Raw genomic sequence first — 25,806 nt, 5'->3', positions numbered from 1 at the left:
TTGCTTTAGCTCCACGGCAGATGAAAGAAGCATTCTGCAGGTGCGTATTGATTTACCAACCAGGTTGTCACATGGCAGGCCGCACAAATACAGGCTGGCTGACCACTTGGCAGGGGTGTGAAGGACATCCAAATATCTGCTAGGGGACAGACTTAGGGACCTTTAATATCCTTTCCAGTGATTAGACACAACCTCCAAAACATGCTCTGCAGTTCAGTTTCATCTCTTTCTATAAAAGCTGCTTTAAAGCACCTATGAAATCCACAGTACCTCCACAGTTCATGATTTTTCTGACAGCAGTTGTGGTCAAAATTTTTCTGCTTCTTAAATAATCAGCCAGCTGTCCTCCGATAGGTACAATGATGGTCATGACCATGTGTGGGAGTGCCGACAGGAGACCCACCTGGGTGAAGAGAAACAATGAGCTATTCTTCGCTGTTGCTGGGAGATGGGCTGCCCTAATTCCCTGCACCCACCAAGCTATACTGCCCACCACCATCACCACCAAATTCAATCAGCTAATTATGTGGGACCCTGGTGGGCCCAAATTTTGTAATAAATAAACAATGAATAAGTAAATGAGTTTAAGGGTTGACCTACTTGTCTCCTCCACCAGACTGGAAGCCCCTTCCGGGCAGAGATGACTTTCATTCATCACATCGGCCCCACCACCCAGCGTAAGGCCTGGTACATGGTAGTCAAACCCTTGGCACAGAGTGAATGGTCACTGGCGGAACCTCCTGTGGCTTGACTACGTTAGCTCTCCCCTGGTCACTCTGGACAGTCCCTGCAGCTCTGCGGGCATCTACCTCCCCCAGGCTATCGCTCTTCCCTGGTAGAAGGAGGCTTAACTCTTTTATGGTGACGGTGTCAGTTCCACGTTTCATACCCTCCCCCCCTGAAACACAGGCAACCTAATGGCTGGGGGAACATTGAAAAGAGCACTTACACAAGGCAGGGATGGAGACTGGAGACGGGGATGATCTGCCAAATAAGCTTTAAGGTTCTTACTGCTCTTCACTGAGTAATTTATAGAAGAAAAAAAAAATACCCTCTCACTGTTAAATCTTTCTATCCTTGTCTAATATGCCATCCTTGAATTAGCTTCAAAAAAACACTTTGAGGTCGTATAGAACATAAATCTTTAAAAAGCAGCTTACCACAGCTCTGACCCTTACTAAGGAGAAATTAAAGAACTATGTATACTATGCACAGAATGTATGACTTGTCAGACCTCCAGGATTATAAATTACAGGCAGCAACTTATTTTAACATGCAAAGATTTTTCTCAGTAGAAGCAAGAGATTTAAAGTTCGAGAGAACATCTGAAGCATCTATGTGTTTACCTTACTTATTGCAAATCCGAAGACCTCTTCAAAATAAGCAGGCTGACTTATTAACAGCAAATAAAAGGTCCAGCTTCTGCAAAAATTTGCTACAATGATTGCATAAACCGGCAATGATGTGAAAAATTTTTTCCATGGTGTATTAAATTTCTAGAAGGTAAAAATAGGAAGGGATTTTTAGTGACTATATTGACATGTCATTTTTTTATTTGTCAATTACAGTTGATATTCAATACTATTTTATATGAGTTTCAGGTGTACAGCATAGTGGTTAGATGTTTACATAATTTACAAAGTGATTCCCCCTCTAAGTCTAATACCCACCTGGCACCATACATACTTATTACACTATTATTGACTATATTCCCTATGCTGCACTTTGTATCCCTGTGACTGTTCTGTAACCACCAACTTGTACTTAGCGCTTTCACGTTTTCCACCCAGCCCCTCAACCCCTTTCCTATCTGGCAACCATCAGTTCACAGATTATTTTTCTTAAGATCAATGCAATCACTCAGAGAAATTCTTATAGGGAAGAGAGAGGCAGGTCTTCATCTCTCCGTGGATACTTACACTCAGGCTAACCGAGTTGGCTCCTTCCCCTATACTTGTCTCTATATAGGTCCTCTCCGCATCCGATATCGTCGGATGAGCTGCCGGGCACTCATAGGCCTGCAACAGCCAAAACATGTACCAAATGATGCCAAACATACCTGCGGTTTAAAAAACAGAGGGCTTGATGAGATGGTCTCATTTTCTTCCTTCTCTAAATTTTTTAATTTTCAAAATATTCCCAAACAATACTATGCTCAGCTAGGAGAAAGTATTTTGTTGTTATTCACTGACATTTGAAGAAAGATAATGTTCTGCTTCTTAAGAAACTCAATTTTAATATAAATGTTAAATGAATCATAGGTAAATAAGGATTCTTTTCATATGATAAACTTGGGTTAGTGATCTCTATTTTCACAGAGGAAGCGCTTAGCCTATCCCATTATACAGTGAAATACCATCTCCATGAGCCACCCACGGGAACTCACGAAGTCAGACCACTCACCATAAATATAAAAGACAGAGGCCCAGCCAATGTACTGCACCAGCACGCCCGCCAGGGGCATGGCGATCACTGCCCCCGCATAGGAACCTAGGACAGGAAAAGATTGCGAGAGGCTTACCACTCGTCCTGTTAGCCCTTCCTACCCGTTCAGAGTTCATGTGGTTGGGCTGAGGTCGGATCAAACTGGGCAGGGGTCAGAATGCCTCCCTGCAGAGGGACAAGCAAGCTCCCAGTGTGCCTTAAACCAGGGCTTCCGGCAGACGAAAGTCAGTAGAATGCCCTTGAGCTTCAACCAGGTACCATGGAGGGATTCAACAAAGATCGCTCAGGAACAACAATTTGAAATTAATGACAAAATGGAATAAAAAGATGAGAAAAAGCTGAGAGGAGTCTGAAAAATTCAACCAGGCACAATATTGGGTGCTGAAGACAGCAAGCAAAGATACACAGATCCGCCTGTCAGAGCTCGTAGTGAGGGTTATCATCTATGTCTTTAAATAAGGGGCTTCAAACTGTTAAAGGATCATGCTTTAGAGAATCTTGATTTTTTTAAAATCAGGAAACAGTTAAACGGCAGGATGACCATCTGCCCCCTTACTTTGTAAATACTTAACCTGGTAAATACCTATGTGGGGCTGTCTATCTTGTCTAGACAAGGTAACCAGGGCACACACAGGCAGTGACCTGGCCGCCACCGTCTCCAGCAGATCCATAATGTCTGCTGGAGAAATATGAGCCCAGCGAACTCCCAATAAATATTAACCAAATAAAAAAAAATAGCTATCTGAAATTTCCTCTGGGCTATGAATGAAAAGAATTCTCACTTCAGAAAAAGTGAGCTGCAAAAGGCAATTTTCTATCCCAGAATGCAATGTCAAGGAAGACCTGCGGGCGGTGGGGGTCTGGGGACCCCAGAGAAGGGGATTAAACCCCATCTTTCCAAACTGGGCCTGACTGGCTATGACAGGCCCAACTTGGAATCCCAAATCTGGACATCACGACACCCGAGGAAGTCTCTCAATCTCTCTAAACCATGTTCCTCAGGAAGAAGATGAGATGAAATCTCTGTGTCAGGCAGCCGACTGGAGGAGCAGATGACCCGCGTATGTGGAGATATTTTATAGCTATAACTAGTACTGCACAAAGACCAGCTATCACTGCTACTGTCATGTACAGAATGACAGTGCACTTTTTTTAAACCTCAGACTTCCTCAAAGCAATAAAGCAGTCCAGAACATTCCAGAAAGAGCTATACCCAACTCCATTGCATGTCTGTAGAGAAAGTGGTCTTCTTCCCCAAACCAAACGCCCTGAAAGAGGGATGGAAGGCTCCTGTTTAGGTGAGGCAGAGAAATGGCCAGGACAGGGAGGGTCGGGGGTAACCAGCAACTGAGATGTGCTGGGTGCTTTCTGAGTACCCAGTGCTGTGCTGAGTATCCTGGACCTGTGATTTTATTTAATCTTCTTTTTGACCTGGTGACGTTAGTACCAATATCACCTTCATTTTACAAGAAGGGAACCACGGCTGGAAGAGGCAAAGGTAAGTTGCCTGAGGTGGCACAGTTATGTGTGATAGGAACTAAAGTCTGCAGGAACCCAAAGCCTTTACGCTGAACGACTGAGTAATTCAGGCCTGCCTCCCCCACTCAAAAATGCCCTAGAATTCCTCACAGTAAGAAGCATTCTTTCCTGCAGGAAATTTTATATAACTTGAAACTCTCCTTCTTCCTTGTCTATTGATCAAATTCTTTCTCCTCCTTTAGGACGTGGCTTCATGGAACCTCTTATCACACCCACGCACAGCCCCTGAGTGCACCCCAATGAGGCACTTCACCCACATTGCCCAGGGGAGCTGATTGTGCCTCCATCCCTCTGTGTGCTCACCACAGTGGACAGAGGAAGCCCTCGAATGCTTTTTGGATGGTGTGAAGAGTGGGGAATGGCTGAATGAGGGGTGAGGGACTGCCCAGTTCTGTCTTTATTAATCATGAAGTTTATATTTCCCCCATCCTCTTTTTCCTCTATAAAACAATACCTATTAGATGTTTTCTAAAGTCCCTCCCAACTCCAATATAAGAATCAATTCAATATAAGAACCAACTAGCCCCAGGCCTGGGTTTCCTTCTAATGGCATTTCCCTTGGCTGTTCTTTGAAACCAAGGCCACACCTTAGCTGGGAAATGTAATAAAGCCTGTGACTTTGATCAGGTGCTTCCCTGGAGAGTCCAGCCATTTCTTAAACCAACCCTTTTAGGACTGTAAAGAGACTTAAGAATGGGGAGTGGCATTAGTCATGCTTGTTTTGCTGGTGAATCAAAATGAAATGCCTTAAATAAACCCTCCAAGGAAACTAAGGTCAAGGCTCTGATAATACCTAAAGCCAGCTGGGGCAAAATCTTATATGTTTTCTAGAGTCGGTAAGGTCAGTAGTGGGGGTAGTGATGAAGCTGAACTGCAAACAAGAGGACAGAAATGGTGTCTGAAGACAAGAGGCGCTGAAGATGTAGAGACACCTCGGCTGTGCCTGCAGTTTCAAACCAGGCACAGACTAGGCACACTGGTGACTATGTCATGCTGAATTCCAAGGCTGATGATGATGATTTATGGAGGCAGAGAGAAAGAACAAGGGAGAAATAAAAATATTCACAGACATAAAGAAGAAGCTTTATTTCTCCCTGTAGCTAAGAAGTACAGGTTAGCTTCTCTTAGAAAATGCATGTTAGCTTGAAAAACTAGACAGATCTACATTCTGAACCTAATTCTCCTGGGCCTCATTGTGACTTGTGCAGCCTAAGTCATTTTTGTCTTCCTGAGCCCTTTCCCCCTAAAAAAAATTGGAAATATATTATACAACTGTGTTGACAGGGGAGCACTTGCTGTTCTTGTTCAATTGTTGGCTGGTATCTAGGAAGACCTTTCAGAAAGCACACTACTCCCAGAGATACAGAGGGGCGGCCCCAAAGCCTGGGCTCAGAGTGAGGCAACCTTAGCCAGTGAAGTCTGGAGACTCAGAGCTTAAAGTCCCATCACTACTTAAGAGCCACTAATTCACTATCAGGTAAGGTGAGTGGTCTCCACTTTGTTTTGCGTGAGTGAGTGAGTAGTAGTGAGTCAAGTTCTGAATCAAGAATCAGGTGGTGTAGCTCCAGCTCCATGACTTGGTAGTTATGTGAACTTGGGAAAGTTCAGTTCAATAAAACTAAACTTCACATTTTTTAAAAGATTTTATTTTTATTTATTTTTAGAGAGGGAAGGGAGGGAGATAGAGAGAGAGAGAGAAACATCAATGTGCAGTTGCTGGGGGGTATGGCCTGCAACCCAAGCATGTACCCTGGCTGGGAATCAAACCTGGGACACTTTGGTTCCCAGCCTGTGCTCAATCCACTGAGCTATGCCAGCCAGGGCCAGCTTCACATTTTAATCTCAGTTTCTCCATCTCTAAAAAATAGGAGTGGGGGCTTAATGATTCTGTCTCTTTGGCTTTTGCCTTTGGCATATATCATTTGATGGATAATCCAACTACCGTTTCCAACTCCTTCTTTTTTACCTTCCGCTCCTCACACTGCTGGAAAAGCTAGGCTCTTGCTTCCCTAGCCTTCTCTGTGGTAAGAAAAGCACATGACAGAAACAGGACCAAGGAATTGTAAGTGGAAGCCTGCTAGCGGGATTTGGAAAAGTTTTTGCTTTTCTAATGAATGGAACAGATGTGTCTAGGATACCCGTTTCCCCTTCTTCCTGCCTTAACGTGGACTTGATGCCTGGAGGTATGACAGCTGTCACGTGAACATGAGGAAAAAGTATGAGAGTAAAAGGCTATCATGGCACTGTGCAGTAGGAAGTCAGAACATAGGTAGGCCCTGGATGGATGCATCATTGGGCAGCAGAACCAACACCAGCAACCACTCACCTTTGGACTTCTGTTTAGTGCGATCTTCACTTGAAGCCTAAAGCATCCCTAAATGGAACTTGTTATGATTCTAACACACTTACCACAAAAAGAGGTCGTGGCCAGTCGGCTTCTCTCCAAGGGTGGTGCCCACTTACTCCACATCCCGTGGCAGGCTGGGTAGGTCACGCCCTGGCAGAATGGTTGGAAATAGATTATTTGAATTGACTCCAGTTTCTGTGTGTGTTTAAAATGTGGATCCTGAGTCCTTAACACAGGCTACAATATAAACACCCAATGTATAGATACTAAACAGCACGCTATTTTGACTGACAGCACAGATGCTCAAATTGGAATGTCACTTCAAATGTAAGCATGGTGGGCAGTGGGGGAGAGGGCCTTTGTATTTCATATTCTACAGAATATCACCAGAGAAAGGGACTTCTGCAATCAGCTGGTCCATCCTTTCATTTCAAGATACAGAACCTGAGGCTTAGCGCCACTGAGTAACTAGACTAGTCCTCGTGGCTGCAATACGATGGTCTTTCTACCACGTCAGTGTTTTCAGAAATGTGGTACATGTCACTCTAGTGGGGCTAGAGGACGATATGAGGTGCTATAACACCCTACACTTTTTAATGTAATTGTGACACATATACTGTACCATGCTTCAGAAAAAAAATGTAACTAGCACAGCAAACCCATGATTTCAAAGATATTGTTGCTTACAATGAGGTTCTGTGTTTTTACATTTTTGGGAACCTAGGCACGCAGATTTGTTAACATACTTTCTTCAGCTACCTTATCACTACATGGCAGAGTGGAGTAGTTGGCAAAGTCCCCTGGCTGTGTTATGCTACCAAGTTAAATCTCTGCCTAAGACTATGCTCTTGAAAGCCTACAGACTTATTAATAAATTCATGTAAATTGTTACAGTGGGAAGAGCCCTTGCTATGTGACCTGTAGGTCTGGGGCTTCAGTTTCATCATTAAATGAAAAGCGTTGGATTCAATAATCTCCAATATCATTCCTTCCTCAGCTAAAATTCTGCACTCTACGAAACGGCCCTTTATTGTATTTAAATTTGGAATTACACAGTGCTTTTAAAATAAAGTACTCATAACTGTGGTCATAGCCAGAGAGTGGAGACAGCAATACAAGGTGGACTACAGGAAAAGTGAGTAAAAGGAGTTTTCTTCAGAAGCTGGATTTTCTAAAGGACTACATGGTCCCCAGTGATATCAGAGACAGTTGAGGAGAGAATCTCCTACCTCCACCAGACCTTGCAAAATTCTGACACACATGACGCAGCCGTAGTGCACTCTGGCTGCAGAAGGAATGAACATGTTCAAGGTCGATGTTAAGAAGATGGCAGCTCCAAAAACCCTGAGGGACCAAGACACTGTGTTATTATCGGGCAGGCCTGCTCGTGGATGTGGCACTTCAGTTAAACAGCAGAAACGAGCCTAACAGTTCACAGAAGGCCACTATGGAGATTAATAGAAAGATAAATAGATGTGTTGCCGTCTGGTGTGTCCCAGCCAAGACTGCTGGACTGCGTTGATTTCCAAGCTCCAGTGCCTGGACCAATCAAGGGCATCATGGGCATGTTTTTGGCAATACAGGGATGTCCTGCCCGGATGAGGTCCTGACACTGGAGATTGACCAGCATGGGGTGACCTGGCTGGAGAACCACCATTCTCACCCAACTGACGCATTCTGACTATTACCTCATGACCTGTGCACATTTGGGTTGTATCTTCTGCTTCACGGTTCTACTCTCACTTTACCAGGAGGGGATACAGACCATCTGAGAAGCATGCTCTGCCCTGGGGCCAGCCCAGTGCAAGACAGACTGTGTACCTGTCTCAGCCCCCACCCCTCTGCTCCGTGCCACCTGCTTTCTCCTCCCTGCCTTGACCAGCGTGTCCTGGGGAAAAGAGAGCAGGCGGCATTTCCTTCCTTTCTCACACACGTTAATGATGCTTCAGCCCATTTCACAGGCTGGGAAATTATGCATGGTTTCTTTTTTGGGCAGAAGTGTAAGAAGTAACCTGAGAGACCACAGGAGCCAATATTTTATCACTTTTTAAAAAGAATATATTAGGTAAGTGACAATAACACAGGACACAAATTAGACAAGAATACAAGTAAATAGAGTCATGCCTATATGTATTGCAATCTTAGGGTAGTGACTTTCAAACTATTTTTACCTTGACCCATAAAATAAAATATATTCTATATTGCAACCCAATACATCCCCGTACACACAAATGTAACTGAAACAAGTTTCAAAAATCAAAACTTAAATGTACAATGAGCTATTTTTTATTGTTTTATTCTATTTAATTATCTTCTTTTCTATTTATCTTTTTTAGAAAATTCTCATTGGTAAATAATTATATTGATTTTATTACCATCTAAAGACTTGTATTTTAGAATTTGAAAAACACTGCTTTAGCCTTGGTCAGTGTGGCCCAGTGGGTTGGGCATCATCCTGCAAAGCAAAAAGTCACAGGTTCAATTCCTGGCCAGGGCACATGCCTGGGTTGCTGGTTCATCCCAGAGGGGAAATATAGGAGAGGCAACTGATCAATGTTTCTCTCTCACACTGATCTTTCTCTCTTTCTCCCTCCCACCCCCCCTCTAAAAATAAATAAATAAAATCTTTATTAAAAAAACAACAACAACACTGGCCCTGGCTGGTGTAGTTCAGTGCATTGAGCATGGGCTATGAACCAAAAAGCCTCCAGTTCAATTCCCAGTCATGCCTGGGTTGCCGGCCAGATTGGGGGGGCGCACCAGAGGCAACCACACATTGTTGCCCTCTTTCTCCTTTCCTTCCCCTCTCTAAAAATAAATAAATAAAACCTTTAAAAAATGTTCTTTGAAAAGGATAAAATAAAAACACTGCTTTATCAAATGCATACTTCACAAAATCCACAGATACAAACTCACAGAGGACACATAATTGGAAGGGACCCGGAAATACTTAGCACTCTCCTTTCCTAGTACACAGACACCCTGCCTCTCCTCCAAGTGCCCATCTCCTTTGGCTTGAATACCTTGGGTGATAGAACTCACTGCTTCTTGTGGCACCTCATCTGTCCTGGCTACTTTTAATTGCTCAAACACCTACTAGGAAATCTCAAGGACATTAAAGACATCTTGCATTCTAGAGGCCAGACCCTACTGCTCATATGACAAAGCCTGTATGTTACTGCATGATATTTACACAGGATCACAGAATGTCCCTGGTCAAAGGGAGCTCAAACCCAATCTAATCCATGCTTTATCTCACAGGTGTGGAAACTGAGGTCCAGAGCAGGAAGGAAGGTGACTCAGTAGAGGTCACCACAGGAGTTACTTAGGGTTCAGAAGCTGTTTCTCCTAACTCAGAGTCACTTGTTCTTTTTACTACATTATCATTTTAAAAATTGCAAGATAAACTAGATTGAATAAAAGGAGACTCTTAATAACAGGATCACATGGGACAGATATCTGCGAATCACATCTATGGGGATGGCTCCTATCTTTCACTCCGTACCCCCAAATCGAGCGCCAGCTCTGCAGACTTGGTAAAACTACAAAGCCATGCTATGGTCCATGTAGCACCCACATTGTATACGTTGCATATGTATATCTTACCTGTTAGCGGCAAACTTGTTTGAAATGAAACCACCTGGAATTTGTGTCACAATATAACCCCAGAAAAAAGATCCATGGATAAAGCCCACTGTCTCTGGATCCCAGTTAAACTGTGCTGTCTGAAAACGAGAAATCAGATACAGTTGTGTTCATTAGAAAGCATTTGACCACCATTTTTAACTGATGATTCTACATAATAACCCCACCGGTTCCTTCTTTCCTTCCTTTACTCGACAACTGTTTATGGAGGGCCTCTTGTGTGCTTGGGATACAGCAGTGAATGCAGCAAAGAACTTACTCTAAAGGAACTCACCTTGTAGAAAGAGACCGTGCTCAAATTTAAATATATGGATATGTTTAAATATAAATATATATAATATATTCTATATAGAATAAGGAAATGATATATATGGTGTGTGCATATATATATATACACCAAATATATATATATTATATACCAAATAAAATGTGTGTGTATACATATATATACATATATATACATATATGCATAAATATGAGGCCTGTCAGGAAAAGTCCAACCATTGTTAACATAACAAGAATAGTTTGTGCAACATCGATGTAATCTGGCAGCCAAGGAGAGTGGACTAGAATGCACACGTGTGAATAATGACAACTTCACTGTACTAGTCGTTGGGTGAGCATGTATATTGTGTGGCCATCACATTCAAAATGACTGAGTAAGCAGGGCAATGAATCTGCATCATATTTTGTGTTAAGCTTGAACATTCCTCTATAGAAACTATTTGGATGATTCAGAAGGCCACAGCTATGGGTGCCTGGTGACTGGCAGCTTCATCATGACAATGTGCCTGCTCATGCATTATGTCTCATGCAGAGTTTTTTGACAACACATCAAATCACCCAGGTGACTCATGCCCCCTACAGCCCAGATTTGGCACCCTGCAACTTCTGGCTTTCCCCAAGCCTAAAATCACCTTTGAGAGAGAAGAGATTTCAGACCATTGATGAGATTCAATAAAATATGACAGGGCAGCTGATGGTGATTGGGAGAACTGTGTGAGGTCCTAAGGTGCCTTGTGTGAAGAGAACTGAGGTGTCATTGTCCTGTGTACAATGTTTCTTGCATCTTGCATGTTCTTCAATAAATGTCTCTATTTTCCATAGCACGTGGCTGGATACTTTCTGGACAGACCTCATATATACCAAAAAATGATGAATGCCAAGAAGAAAGTAATACAGCTTGTGAAATAAACAAACAATAAGTTCTAGGTTTACTAGGTTGTTTACTAGGTTATTCAGATGCCGGTTTTGAGAGAACACAAAGGGAATGAGAGCCTCTCACTTCTTAGAAAGGATAATAAAACCTATCCTCCCTACACATATGATGTATGGAGAGAAATGGCACAGATATTTCCGGTGGGCTATTCGTCTGCTTAGAGCTTTGGCATTTAACACATTTAACACTGGAAGGTAACGTGGACTCAATAAATGCCAGCAGTCGCCGTTGTTGCGGTGACGATGACGACAGCAATAAAACACCCTCCCACCAGGCTTCGGCCGTGGAAAACGGGATTCTCTGAGGCTGGAGTCCATTTTCTGTCTCTCCAGGCCAACTGACTGGTTTTCTCAGACTCCCTGCAAATGTCCTTTCCTCTGAGGAGGCTCCCCAGTGTCCCCGAACTGATGGGGTCACTTTTTCCTGTACTTGTTCCACAGACCTCAGTTCTTACAGCCAGGGGGCCCTCCCCTCCTGTGCTGTTCTAAAGCTAGCCACTCACGTGTGCGTCTGCTTCCCACGCTGCTCGGCAGGCAACTCGGAGGGTACAGGCCTATCCCTGTGACTTTATAGCCTCAGGACCTACAACAGGTACCTGGAGCACAGGAGGCGCATGTAAATATTTGCCAAATGAATAAATGAATGGCTTTGGAAAGGACTGATATCAAAATACAAGATGTTCCTGGTATGGGGTAAGGTTCTTAATGATCAATGTGCCAACTTTCACAACAGTTTATTTTCCTGTCACAAACTGTTACTTATTTATTTGTTCGTTTATTCAACATTCGCTTAGTGCCTCCTGGGTGCTGGGTCAAGTGCCAGACAGTGTAAATACAACTCAAATAAGAATTGCCTTTGCTTCTAGGAGGTCACAGCCCAGGTAATATTGGCCTGTGCTCGGTGGTTTCCATTTCGCAGATTGAGAAGTTAAAACTCCAGAGTAACAATCTTTAATTCAAATCAGTTCACCATGCCCTGGCTTGCGTAGCTCAGTGGATTGAGCGCAGGCTGCGAACCAAAGCATCGTAGGTTCGATTCCCAGTCAAGGCACATGCCTGGGTTGCAGGCCACGGCCCCCAGCAACCACACATTGATGTTTCTCTCTCTCTCTCTCTTTCTCCCTCCCTTTCCTCTCTAAAAATAAATAAATAAAATATTTTTAAAAATCAGTTCACCACATTTTTATTTCATGCTACCAGGTGCCACACCTTGTCCTAGGCACGGGGTGCATAGCAGTGAACAACAGCAGTAATTGCTGTCCTCATGGAGACGCCAGCAGGGATGGCAGAGGGTCAACAAGCACATACTGTTTTCAGTGGTCATCGGGGATGACAGGGTGAGAAGGAAGAATAAAGAAGGGGACAGAAAATATTGGGTAGGAATCAGGTAAGGTGTGATTTTAGATAGAGTGGCCAAGAAAGACTTCACAGAGGAGATGACTTTTGAGTAAAGCCCTTAGAGGAAGGAAGGGAATAAACCGCACACTCATCATTTGAGAGGAGAGCTTATTAGGCGGAGACACAGCAAGTGCAGAGGCCCCGAGGGATGGGTAGCTTGTGTATGAGAGGAACAGCAGGCTGACAGTAGAGCTGGAGGGTGATGAGTGAGGGAGAGGAGAGCAGAAGTTTAGGTAAGAGAGGTTCACATGATGACAGGCCTTTACGTCATTATAAGGACCTGACTTTTGCTAAGAAAGGTGAAAACCACTGGAAGCTTGGAGCAGGAGAGAAACATGATTCTGTTAAGGTACTTTCCATGTATTTCCTCCTTTAATCCTTAGAACACCTAAAGGTAATTATTATTAGCTCCTTTTTTTTTTTTTTTTGGTAGATGAGAAAATTGAGGTTTAGGGAGAGTAACTTACTTGCTCAAGGTCATACTAGTTAAAGTTACTGGTTACAACAACTAGTTACAGGAAAGCCAAGATAGAGGCCTCTTACCTGCCTGGCCCCACACACTATGTTCTTCCCACTGCTTGTAAACCCTTGACTTTCTTGCTAAGAAGTAGCAACTTGACTTCTTTGCCTTGAGTCACAGAATAACCAAGGTTGCAAAGCAGAGAAATCCACTTCATCCAGTGGCAGACTACCAATCACACTGTCCCTTGCTCATGCCTTTCTCTCTGAGGGGAGGGTGCTTCTGTCCATTCTCTGAAGGACATGACACATGAAGAAGAGCACTTGGCCCTGCTGAGAACCGACTTTCACCATCACTTGAGCCCCCGTAGGATCACAATGGCCCCAAGTATGACCATTAGTGCAAGCCAAGCACTGTGCTGGGCACTGTGTTGGGTAGTAAAAATGGCGCCCAGGAGATATACACACAAAATCCCTGGAACCTATGAATGCTGCCTTGTTTGGGGAAAGGGTTTTGTTGACATGATAAAGTCAAGGATCTTAGATGAGTTATCCTGGATTACCCAGCTGGGTCCTAAATCCCATGACAAGCATCCTCCTAAGACAAAGGCACAGGGAGATTTGAGACAGATGGAGGAAAAGGCCATGGGAAGACAGGCAGAGACCGGAGTGATGCCTCCACGAGCCCAGGAAGCCTGGAGCCACCAGAAGCTGGAGGAGGCCGGGAAGGATCCTCCCCTACAGTCTTTGCGGGGAGCACAGCCCTACTGACACCTTGATTTTGGACTTCTGATCTCCACAAGTGCAAGAGAGTACATTTCTCTTGTTTTAACCCCCCTGTTTATGGTAATTCATTATGGCAGCCTTAGGAAACTAATATAGGTACTTAGTATATTAGTACCAAATTACCTCATTTGCTCTACAAACCAGGTCTTTTATTACCATTTTGCAACAAGGGCAATAATAGTTAGCAAAGAATTGCTAGAAATGCCGATACCTGTCTCCTTGCTCATGTGTCCTTCTAAGAGGATCCCCCACCCCCACCCCCACCCAGTACCATGGGCCTCTCTCCTGCTGAATAGACATCTGACTAGAGAGAGGTGAGGCTGGACTCAGCCAGACAGCCTCTGTCTCTCTCTCCTCATCTTCTGCCTCTTTCTTTCCAATCTGAACCCAGAGATTCTAGTTAAACAGTACTGGACTGAAACAAGTCCCACTGACAAGGCAAAGGCTCAAGGAACTTCAGCATTGGAGAGCAGTGAGAAACCATGGAAATTTCTAAGAAAACAGTCACTGGAGAGACCCAGAGAACAGAGCAGACTCAGAGAAGAGCAGAGGAGAGACTGAGAAGCGAGCACACTGGAGACCTTAGTAAGGATTTGCTAGCTCCCATGAGGTCCAGCTCTGCTCTGGCTTTCCTGGCAGGGCCTCTGTTCATGCCTCAGAAAGAATTACATCCAGACCCCTTTTCCTCCTCGTGGTAGAGAACAGCCTGGGTTTCAGCCCCAGCTCAGGCTAGGCCCGCCAGTCCAGGGCACAGACTGCACACACTTACACAGCAGACCTGTTCTCTGCCCTTCACTTTCACAAGATCCCCTACAGCCCTACCATAATTCCCTTTTCAACTTGAACTGATGTCACCGAGTTTCTAGTCTTTGTAACCAGTATTCCTGTACAAGGGCACAAGGGCAACTTGCTCAAGGTCTCAGCGCTAATAAATAAGAGTCAAGTTTGAAACCAGGTCTGGCCAGTTCCAAAGTCTACCCTCTTAACCTTACAGGGTTCACGATTCATGGGAAGGAGTCTGGACTTTTCCTGAGGGTAATGAGAAAAAAATTGCAGTTTCTCAAACTTCAGTCATATATTTATTGCTTACCATATGCTAGATTCACATGTTTTAAAACTCATAATTATTAAACTACAGATGATTATTTACATAACGGCTAAAACTGTCTTTTATCCCAGTACTAATAGAATATACATTATTTATACCACACATTTTTTAAGACCTAACCTGTTCATACTGCTTAATTCTTGCACTCTTTCTGCAATGAGGATTTAAAATTGTCTGAGTGCAAAATGTCTAGATTCCATCCATGGAATGAAAAACCGAACAAACAAAATCACCAGCCATCTAGAGCCTTTCTTAATACAAGTAGTGAAATATCTTTGTCAGCAGGTGGAACACTCTCAGCTGATATCTAAGTTTTGTTCTATTTGGATAAAAGAGAAACAGCCTACTACAAAGAAGTTGAGCTTCTGAATGTCTCAAACACAACTCTACTCAACTTCTACTTCTGAGGCCAATGAAAATGATGACTTTACATATATTTTAGATCTTAATCTGGTTCTCTAAGACTCCAGAGGGCAAAACCATAGAAACCAGAGAGCACACACCAGTATTGTTCTTCAGGTTTATCAAACTGTCTTTTGCATATGCCTCAGAGCAGACTCCATTGAGCTAGGCCTGTCTTTGCAGGCAACAAAGGCAAACCAGCATCTCATTGTGATCGGGACCTCAGCAGACCAGTTTTAATTATCTGGCCTCACTCACAGAAGGCTGGGAGGATGCATGTGATACACATCGGAGACGTTGATCATATACATCGCTCTTTATTTTAAAAACGCATGCCATGCTCCCCACACCTTGAGTGTGCTCCCTTCCTCACCTAAAAAGAAATGAACAGATTCAGCAGTGAAATCTAAAAGAGACTAGTTAGAAGAATCTCCATGGAGTTCTTTTCTTCTAGTAGAATAATCTCTTAGATTTAAAAAAAAAAATCCTACAGGCCAACTAAAGGCTTCTTTTTAATGCATTGAAATCAAATTTTCCCAAATCAGCGGTTGGGAGGAACTGGGACAGGCAACGCTAACAGAGGTGGCAGGAAGGAAGGTGTCTGTGGTGGAGTCCGGGAGGTACAGCACTACACAGCTGCTCTGGGAGCTTCTCCCAGAACCAGCACAGTGAGGGCTGCCATCTCACACGACGCCTCCTTCATGGCACAGCCTACAGGACAGTGATTTGCCAGACCAGCTTGGGGATCTCTGGTCTAAAGATTTTTCCAGTTGTGGGCGGGGCCAGACCAGACAACTATTAGAGGCCTCTCTGCCAATGGAGGGGTTTCTGCGTGAGTCATTCCAGTGCGTGTGTTCAGTACAATGAAACATGTAGTTATTGGGTATCTGCTGGGCATATATTTTCATCTTTTTCAATGATTTGAGGCCTACTATTTAAGAAACAAACCAGATCTTTCCAGTGATTCATAAAAACAAGACTATGTAAATCACATCAGAGTATGCTTGCTGATGACCACAACAGCCCTTAACCTGGGGCCTGGTGTTCCCAGTCATGTCCATCCCGACCCACTGGGAGATCACCGCCAAACAGTGACCAATCCGGAGCACAGATCTTATTGTCTTGCTGCTCCTTAAAGCCCACCTGTGACTCCCTGCACAGTTTACCAAGCTTTACGTGATCTGGCCCCTCTTAACCTTGCTGCCTGCATCTTCTGATGCTCACCCCCACACTCTACTCTCTTTCAGGGTTCTCAGCCTGGACTCCGTGAATGGAATCCTGTGGATCTACGAAGCTGGATGGAAAAACGTTGGTATGTTAATTTCTACTAACTGCTACCTGAAATGTAGCATTTTCTGTGAGTATGAATGCAGACAACAAACAACTATAGTCATATTGCCAGTCCCCGTAACTCTGTTACTATCTCAAAGTACTGTTTACAGGTCAAAATTCAAAATTACTCTGCTGTTTAGATCCATTGCTAGATTTTGTCATCTGATGTGTTGAGACAGAAGCTGGCATGTTTCTATATAGGAAATTTTACTTTGAAATATTTTGATATCTGTGTTTTAACTTTCCCTTATAATCCCATATATTTCATTTTAAGAATTTAAAATGTTATTTTGACAAAGGGTACATAAGACTTCGCCAGGTTGCCAAAAGGGGGCCATGGCACAGAAAAGATGAACTCGTATCTCAGTTCTAAACTCACCAGTCCCTCTCTTCCTCCCTCCCTCTCTCCCTCCCTCCTTCTCTCCCTCCCTCCCTCCTACAGCCTTTGACACTTGTTCCTTTCTCTTCAAAAACTCTCCTTTCCACCACCAAAACCCTCTTCATTAAATTCCTCCCCATCCTTCAGGTCCAGCCATCACTTTCTCTGGGAATTCTTTCACAATATCATTTCTGTATTAGGCCCCCTCACCTGCATGATCCTGAGCATTCTGATCGCCCCAACAAGCACCTAGAACCCAAAATTGTCATCACTTGCTTGTTGTGTGTCTCTGTGAGGACAAGGGCCCAGCCTGTGTTGGTCAGCATCTACCCCCATCACCTTGTAGAGTGCCCGGCACACGGACGCCCCTCTATACTTTTTGTCGCCTCAGTGAATGAGGACAGTGCTTTCTTTCACATAGTAAAGAATTTGCACAGCGAAGGCCAAAAGCACTCCCACCAGAGACTGACACTGACCCGAATTTCCGGCTTTCCGTCAACATAGACAGTGCTGTTGTTGACCATTTCCACGATGGCCACTCCAAGGTTGCACCGGATCCCAAAGGAAATGCAGAATCCCAGCCCGCTCATGATGGCAATGATGTAACGCTTGGGGATGCCGCAGCACTGGCAGTCGCAGAGGGTGGCGCTCTGCCGGGGCGTCTGCACTGGCCTCCCGTCTGCATTCAGCTCGATGTTATTTTCTTCCTCGTTGGTCCCGTCGATTTTTCTACAGTGGAAAAAGAATGGGCAGAGAAGGAAGGTCAGGATTAAAGCAAAATCAAAATGTACTATTTAGAAAGAAAAAGGGTACCCGGGAAGAAAAGAGAAACACAAAGTAGGATGCAGCCTGCATTTTTAAAAATGTTATACTGTTACCATCATAATTCTTATTACTAAAACACATTACAATGGCTGAAATTACTGATATTCTGGATATTGTGTTGCACCTGGATGGGTACTAAGTCATTTCGATCTCCTGAGAGCCCCGTGAGGTTGGCAGTGTTATCGTGACACCGTGTAGGTGAAGAAACTAAGCCACCCGAAGCGGGATGCAGGCCCAAGACCAGAGGCTGTGTCTGCAAACAGAGGCTGTGCTTCCCTGAGTTTGCTCCCGCAGGTCATCGACAGACGTCGTCTGCATTGCATGACCCAGCTCACCATCAGGTTCGACCTTAATGTTGGTGTCACTAAGCTTGCTAAAAAGATATACAGTAGAAAGGTAATTCATTTTCAGATTCTTTCCTTTCCTTCTTTTTTTAAGTCTTATAAAATGCTACGTGGAAGAAGGGAGGTACATTTTCTATCACAGCACATACCCAGTGGGTTTGTTTCTGGTTTCCTCCTCAAGTGGTTCTTCTAAGGAGGTGATACTCTGGCATCTTTTAACCAGATTATAGAATTTTTTCATTGACTTCTATAGGTTCAGATTATGGTACGTCCACTTTAGTGAATTCACTCTCTTCTTTTTTTTTAAGATTTCATTTATTTATTTTTAGAGAGGTGAAGGGAGGGAGAAAGAGAGAGAGAAACATCAATGTGTAGTTGCCTCTGATATGGCCTCCACTGGGGACCTGGCCTGCAACCCAGGCATGTGCCCTGACTGGGAATCAAACCTGCGACCCTTTGGTTCACAGCCCGTGCTCAGTCCACTGAGCTATGCCAGCCAGGGCTCTCTTCTTAAAAAATAAGTAATTGGGCAAACTGAACACTATCTGTCGGTTATAAAAGGAACTGTTTGTACCATCTCACATATTACAACCCCTCTGGCTTATTTGGAAAAATCTGAAGAACTGGAGTGATTAGGCCCACATTCTCCCCCAACTCCACTGGCTTCCCATTTCCTAAAGTCCCTGCCACTCCCTCCTGTCACTCCCATACTCAACTCAGTTGCCATTTAACATCACACTTGCACTGGTGTCTCCCTTCCAGTTAAAATGAAGAGGAAGGAAAATGTGTTGTATATACAGATCTGTATCAGAAGTAGAGAAAAAAAGATGAGACTAGGAATAAACATACAATACATAGTCAACCACCATTCAGATACCCACTATCTCAACTGCCCCTTGGAAGTTTGAGCCCTGCCTTCCCAGCACAGGAAAGTACTTTTTCTATGCTCTTTTGCAGCTGGGATACTGATAAGTGACTCATCACTGATAAGTGATGTCTATAAATCAGTAGCACTTGAGATAGATTTAGATGGTGAAGGGAACAAGGAGAGGAGAATGCTTTGTGCAGGAGCAATGGCGACGCAAACGTGCGCAGGTGGAGAGGCAGTGGGTCCCACTCTGACTGCTGCAGCAGGTCTGCTGGACCAAATCACAATTAGCACTCAGAGGCGAGCATTGGTGGTGAGATACAACAGCTTCTCTCCTGCCTTTTTTTTTTTTTTTTTAAGATTTTATTTATTTATTTTTAGAGAGGGAAGGGAGGGAGAAAGAGAGAGAGAAACATCATGTGCGGTTGCTGGGGGTCATGGCCTGCAACCCAGGCATGTACCCTGACTGGGAATTGAACCTGCGACACTTTGGTTCACAGCCCGCGCTCAATCCACTGAGCTACGCCAGCCAGGGTCTGCCTTTTTCTTAGAGGTGGAGCATCCTAACGTGCTTTACTAAACTGCATTCCGCTTAAGCTACAGTAGATTGCAGCTAAGAACTCTGAATGGTATTGCATGTTTCTTCATGGAAGTGGGGGCTATTTCTGTGTTGATATGTAAAGTGTGTCTTTGTTTAAAAACAAATACAATAGGTCCTGCTTTACTCTGTCTGTATTGAGTCTTTGGTTTTTGTACTCAGGTTTCAGAAGCACACAGAGGATTTGGTTATTGTGAAGATATTTGGGGAACACTGGAAAAAGAGAGAAAATAAACCCTTGATAGGAAAATATGCTGCCAGACTAGGAGAAGATAAGAGATGGTTAGAAGAGGGAAGGCTGGGAGTCTGAAAGCTGAGGGGCCCTGCACCCTGCTTTGTGGGCAGAGCCTCTGGGGTGGGGAGTCCCTAAGAGACGGTTGAAGGAAGCCGACTCTCAGAGTGAGATCTTGGAGTTGGATTTCTCAGTAGCTGGCTGGCAGTGAGGACCCCACCACTGGTGGTAGGTGGTGCGCCGACAGTTCCTGGCATGTGGTGCCAATGTAAATGATGGCTTTTACCTGTGGTGACCTGGGTTGGAATGCAGGAGGAAAGGGATGTGAGATATCGCTGGTGACTGGGGAGGTATGGAGAAACATTGATTTCCCCGTGGAGTTCAGTGGCTATTGTTAAATGCCTTTGATACTTTGAAAAGAGAAAATGACAGGATTCGGACAATCAATCCTTAGTTCAAAGGAAAGTGCAAGAGTCGGTTGCTTCCTTGTCACCATTTTAGGAGACCCTTCTCTCTCGCAGTTGGAGGGCAGATAGAACTGAAGTTCAGGCCCAAGACTTTATTGTAAAAATGGCAGAATCATCTCAGAGTGTGGGCTGCAGTTAGTGAGTTGCTTCCAAAGAACAGAGTATGGAAAGCAGAGAAACCTGGCAACCATTCCTTAACCACGCAATCAGTGTTAGCATCACTAGTAGTAACTCACGGAGACAGCATGGACGCCCTGATAGGATGTGATTAGAAAGGCATTTCGCCTCTGTAGTATTCTTCCTTTAAAAAAATCACAATCCTGGTCTAATCATTAGAAAAATATCAGATACACCCAAACGGAAGGACTGTCTACAAAATACCCAATCAGTATTCCTCAAAACTGTCCCAGTCATGAAAAACGAGAGAAGGCTGCGAGACGGTCGCAGACCAGAGGAGACGACAGAGACATGACGATTAAGTGCAATGTGGTATCTGGACTGGATCCTGGACCAGGACACAGGGCATCGCTGGAACATGTAACGAAATGTTAATAAAGTGTGGCATTTAATTAGTCATGTGTCGATGTTGATGTCTTAGCTTTGACAAATGGACCACACAGTAAAGTAAGAAGTTAACATTAGCTGAAACCACGTAAGGAGCACTTGCAGAGAAAATCTCTGTCCTATCTCTGCAACTTCTCCATAAGTCTAGAAGAATTCCAAAATTAGAGCTTCATTTTAAAAAACAGCAGAACTCCGGAGAAGGTGGAATTCTGAGCTTAGGCATGTCTCTTACACCATAGCTGAGATTCTGATGAGAAACGGGATCCTGAAAACTTCAGATGAGAGGGTATCTGAGACTTGGATTAAGGGATACCTGCACTCAAACACCTAACACCCTAAATTCCTCAGAACCCTCTGAACCTGCAGAAGTGGCCACTTGCCCTTGTTGGAAGGTATATATAAGACCCTCCTCCCCTTACTTGAAAATTGGGCAAAACCTCAAATGCGGCAGGTGACTTACAAGACAATGCTGACGCTCTTTAAAATCTACTCCTCCCTCCCTCCTTGGCCAGCAGACCAATAACTAGAACCAAATCCCACATTGGGCATGTACTGGGCCTGCCCGTGGAAGAGGGGGTTATGCACCAAAACAGCAAGATCTGATTAACATTTACCAGCAGGAGGCAGGAAAGCGTGCCTGGGAATGGATCCTGAGTGTGCTGGAGGGAGACAGAGGGATGATAAAGTTGGATAAGAGAAAGTCTGTCAGTCTGGGGGGTTGGTTGAATTGTGTCCTTCCCAAAGATACGTTCAAGTCCTAGCCTCTGACAACTGTGAATGTGACCTGCTTTGGTGAATCCTAATCCTGTGACTCGTGTCCCTATGAAAAGAGGGGAATTTGAACACGGGGACTCAGAAACTCAGGGGAGAAGGCCATGTGACAACAGTGGTGGCGGCTGAAGCACTGCGTCCACAGGAATGCCAAGGATGACCAGCAGCCACCAGAAGGCAGGAAGCAGCAAAGATGAGTCCTCCTTCAAAGCCTTCAGAGAGGGAGACCTTGCTGACTCCTTGATTTTGGACCTCCGGCCACCAAAATTGGGAGAAAAGAAATAAACTTAAGCCACCCTGGTTGTGGCACTTTGTTACAGCAGCCCTAGGAAACTAACAAGGGGCATTCTCCCATGACACAGGATTGGACATCCTGGCAAAGGCCCAGGCAGGGGTTCTAATGAGCTGCTAGTGTGGCTCTCGGAAGGTTAGACAGAGCAGAGAGGCAGAGAGGAGCCTGATGACTCTTTTTTTTATTATAATTTTGTACTAGTTTCTAGTCATGGTTGGGTTGTTGTGGTCAGAGATTATGACCACTGCGGCTTTTTAAAAATAACTTGAGAGTTTCTCGTGGTTCAGTCATTGAGCAGAGCACCCCCCTGACGAGAATTTGACTACCGGTGACCTCTGCCCTTCGATTTGACCATGAGGGACTGCCCCCCTTTTAAACAGAACCTGAACATGGGGATGTGGTGAAGTCGGGGCGTGGTTTGATGAGTATATCCGACATCATTCTGCTTGTCACTCATATTCATTTTGGAGACACTACTCAAGGATACCATGAGCGTATCCTCCCTTGGGTCCAAAGGTCTACTTCTTCCCTTTTCCTTCATTGTCCAATCAACCTAAACTATAGGCTTATTTCGTGTTTAATGCCTATTATAACAATTACTGAATTTGATTGAACCATGTGGATGAATTAGTGAGGATTAAATTGGCTTTATTCTATTCCTTGAGCTAAAATGTCAATGTCTGTTATTTGGAATGTAAAAAAGTATGACATTTTTTATTTTTTTACATGTTTTTAATATTGACCATACTCTTCAATAAATAGGTGTCTCTGTAACTGTTCTGTTTTTTTAAGAGCAATGTCAGAACTATTATAGCAGACTATAAAGGGATCAAAATGCGAGAAGAAGTGGACATGCTACAATGCATTTACTATATAAGACCAGAAAATCCACAGGGGAACTATATTCCTCAGGAGGCCTGAGCTCATACCCCCTTGACCAAGGCAATACGGAATGCAGTGGGGACAGGCCACCAGCACCACCGAGCAGCTCAGCCGTGGCTGTGCTCTGTGGGTGGAAGACAGTAGGAGGTGCTGTAGCAGAACGGGGCTCCCTAGTGGCAGTCCGAATGACAGAATCCTGGAGTAGCAGAGGCCAGTGGCAGCACTTTAAAGATCAGAGATGGGGGGTGGGTAGGGGAGGGGGTGGAGGGATTGAGCGAAAAGGAAAAAGGACCCATGGGCGTGGGCAGCAGTGTGGTGATTGCCGGGGGGAGGGGGGCATAAGGAGACTAAATGGTAATGGCAACATATATGTAATAAAGATTAAATTTTTAAAAAGGACATAGACAAGGGCAACAAGTCAGAATGACAACTGAGAGACCTGACTCACAGGAACTGACAGACATATGGGTGAACCTATGAGAGTGCACACGAAGTATGAGATCTTCAGGTTGCAGGGAACACACACCAGAGAGCCTCCACTTGGAAGAGGCACTGAACAGCCAATGAGACGGGCTGACCTGGCTGGTTGATGTTCTCAAGCCACTGTTCTCAGCCACCCAGCTCTAGAGCAGTGGAACCATGAGTAGCCACAGTGATAGAGACGGAGGCTGTGCTTGGGCTCCCACGCACCAGGACAGATCTCGCAACTGCAGCTGTCAGCACGAAAGCTGGGCTGAACCCCAGTTACCGCATGACCCCCGAGGAGACAAACCAGCCTCGCGGCCACAATTGTTTATATAAGACTCCTTTCATCCTGGAAAGGGTAGCAATTCATCCTCATGGGGGTTGACATATATTCCAGATACGAGTTTGCGTTTTGAGCCTGCTAGTCTCGGCCAGCATCACTACCTGAGGATTTACAGAATCCTGATTAGCAAACGTGGGTTTCCACACAGCATCCCCGAAGACTAAGACACCCAATTTATGGCAAAGGAGGAACAGTAAGGGCATACGACAATGGGACCAGGTGGCCCCAGCACATACCGTACCAGCCAGAGGCTGGCGGCCTGCCACAGCCGCAGGAGCCTCTCAGCGACGCAGCTGGGGCGTCAGGGAGGACCCCCTGTGAGGGCAGAGTGTTGTCCTTCCGGATGTAGCATATTCCATAGACCGACAGTTTTGTATGGTGCTGTGTCCCCAACAGGCCCACGAGAATAGGGTCTTGGAAGCAAGGGGTGGAAGTACCATCACTTGCAGTGACCCGCTCGAGAAATATCTCATCTCCTCAACTCCTGGTCCTGTGGGTCTGGAAGCCCTGATCCCCGAGGAAGACTTCTCGCACTTTGGAATACCATGGAAACACCACTGAACGCACGGTTATGACTGCTGCCCAGTCACCTTGCAGTCCTCATGCCAAGGCCAGAAGCAAGGCCGGGGGTCACCAGAGTGGCAAGAGTAACTGATCCTGATCTTCGGGAGAGGTTAGCTCCACTGCTTCCTCACAGCAGCAGTTTGGACCTCAGGTGACCCTGCGGGGCATCTCCTGACACGACCGTGTTTAGCTTAATTCAAACACAGCAACCACGGAGTGCTAAGGATACCCTAGCCAGGGGTTCTGACCTTTCAGGGAAGCTAACAGCAGTGAGGGGAATCGAGAACAGGTAGATGGAGGGACCAGTGGAAGCCGTGGGAGCTGGAATGCATCCCAACCCTTTTCTGGAAGGTTCCTTGGGAATAATCACCACAGAGTCTTGGAGAAGTTTACCTAGATGGAGTGAACTTAATTTTGAAAAGTAGGCCTGAGTGGTGCAATGAGTAGGCTGCCACAGACACTGTCATGCACTCCCTGGGTCCCTTTTCTCAGGCCAGCATGCTTCCCACGCTGTTGGAAGCCCTCAGCTGCTCCGCTCGCCCCCTGCTAAGTGGCCTCCATTGTAAACCCCCGCCCCCGCTGGGGCTGCCCACACTCGGTGACTGACTGGTAGAGACAAACCAGGCTGGCCCCTTTGCTCAGTGCCCGTAATGCCCCAGAAGCTTCCCACTGTGGTCAGGCCCCTGTGCGTTACGCGAGATCACATTCTTGCCTGGGTTTCTCCTTCCCTCTCTTGCTTTACTCCTTTCCTCCCCATCTTTTCTGAAAGAGCTCCCTCTCCCCTCAATAAATCACATCCTAGGCTCATTCAAATCCCTGTCTCAGGCTCTGCTTTTAGAGAACCCTCCCTAAGAGAGAGGTGGAGTAAAACAAAGCAGCAAAGACAGAGAGGGAGTGGGTGGGAGCAGGAGGGAAGGTGACCTTCATCTTTAAATAGGATGGGCAGGAAAGTCCTCCCTGAGAAGGTGACCTCTGGGAGGAGGCTTGAGGAAAGTGAGGGGCTGAGCCAGCAGGCTATCTGGGAAAAATGCTGACACAGGCACAAGTCCAGGGAGTTCCGGTCAGAGCGCGGAGCGTGGCTGGAGTGGCACGAGCAGGAAAAGAATGCCAGAGATGAGTCGGTGAGATTCCTCACAGCCCTCCAGATCTGGTGGGGTCTCAAAGGCCATGGAAGACACTGGCTTTAACTCTGAGTGAGGCGGGAAACCGTGGGAGGTTTTGGGCAGGGAAGAGACAAGATCTGACTTTGCTTTAATAGAATCACCCTGGCTGCAAGGGCGGGAACCAAGGTGCCTGAGGCTGTGCAGGCTGAAAGTGCACCGTGCCTCACCTGTTCTCACTCTGCTCACACAGCTGCCTTTGTCCCTGCAGCAGAGCGTGCAGTTTCAATATACAATCGCTGAGTGCTGAGGATGGGTACAACTCAGGGGCTGGTTCCATACCTTTAATGGAAAATATAAATACTTGAAAGACCAGATTCCCCCACCCCCAGTCTCCCTGTGAGAAAAGCCCATACTTGCCTTAAGATCCAGA

The 25,806-nt window shown here is 45.2% G+C and overlaps 1 protein-coding gene across 1 annotated transcript in view; it reads right to left on the bottom strand.

Moving 5' to 3' along the window:
* The window catches only part of SLC17A8 (solute carrier family 17 member 8), a 41,943-nt gene that overhangs the window by 13,107 nt on the left and 3,030 nt on the right, over positions 1-25,806 (bottom strand). The window contains exons 2-9 of the mRNA XM_028532796.2: positions 17,535-17,787; positions 9,938-10,056; positions 7,561-7,675; positions 6,394-6,481; positions 2,404-2,490; positions 1,920-2,059; positions 1,347-1,496; positions 271-403 (exon numbers count right to left, since the gene is read on the bottom strand). Of these exons, the coding sequence (XP_028388597.1) occupies positions 271-403; positions 1,347-1,496; positions 1,920-2,059; positions 2,404-2,490; positions 6,394-6,481; positions 7,561-7,675; positions 9,938-10,056; positions 17,535-17,787 (1,085 nt within the window). The remainder of the gene's footprint in view (positions 1-270; positions 404-1,346; positions 1,497-1,919; positions 2,060-2,403; positions 2,491-6,393; positions 6,482-7,560; positions 7,676-9,937; positions 10,057-17,534; positions 17,788-25,806) is intronic.

The sequence above is a fragment of the Phyllostomus discolor genome, chromosome 2 (assembly GCF_004126475.2).
Source record: "Phyllostomus discolor isolate MPI-MPIP mPhyDis1 chromosome 2, mPhyDis1.pri.v3, whole genome shotgun sequence".
NCBI lineage: Eukaryota > Metazoa > Chordata > Mammalia > Chiroptera > Phyllostomidae > Phyllostomus > Phyllostomus discolor.
This window is presented reverse-complemented; position numbering and strand designations above follow the sequence as displayed.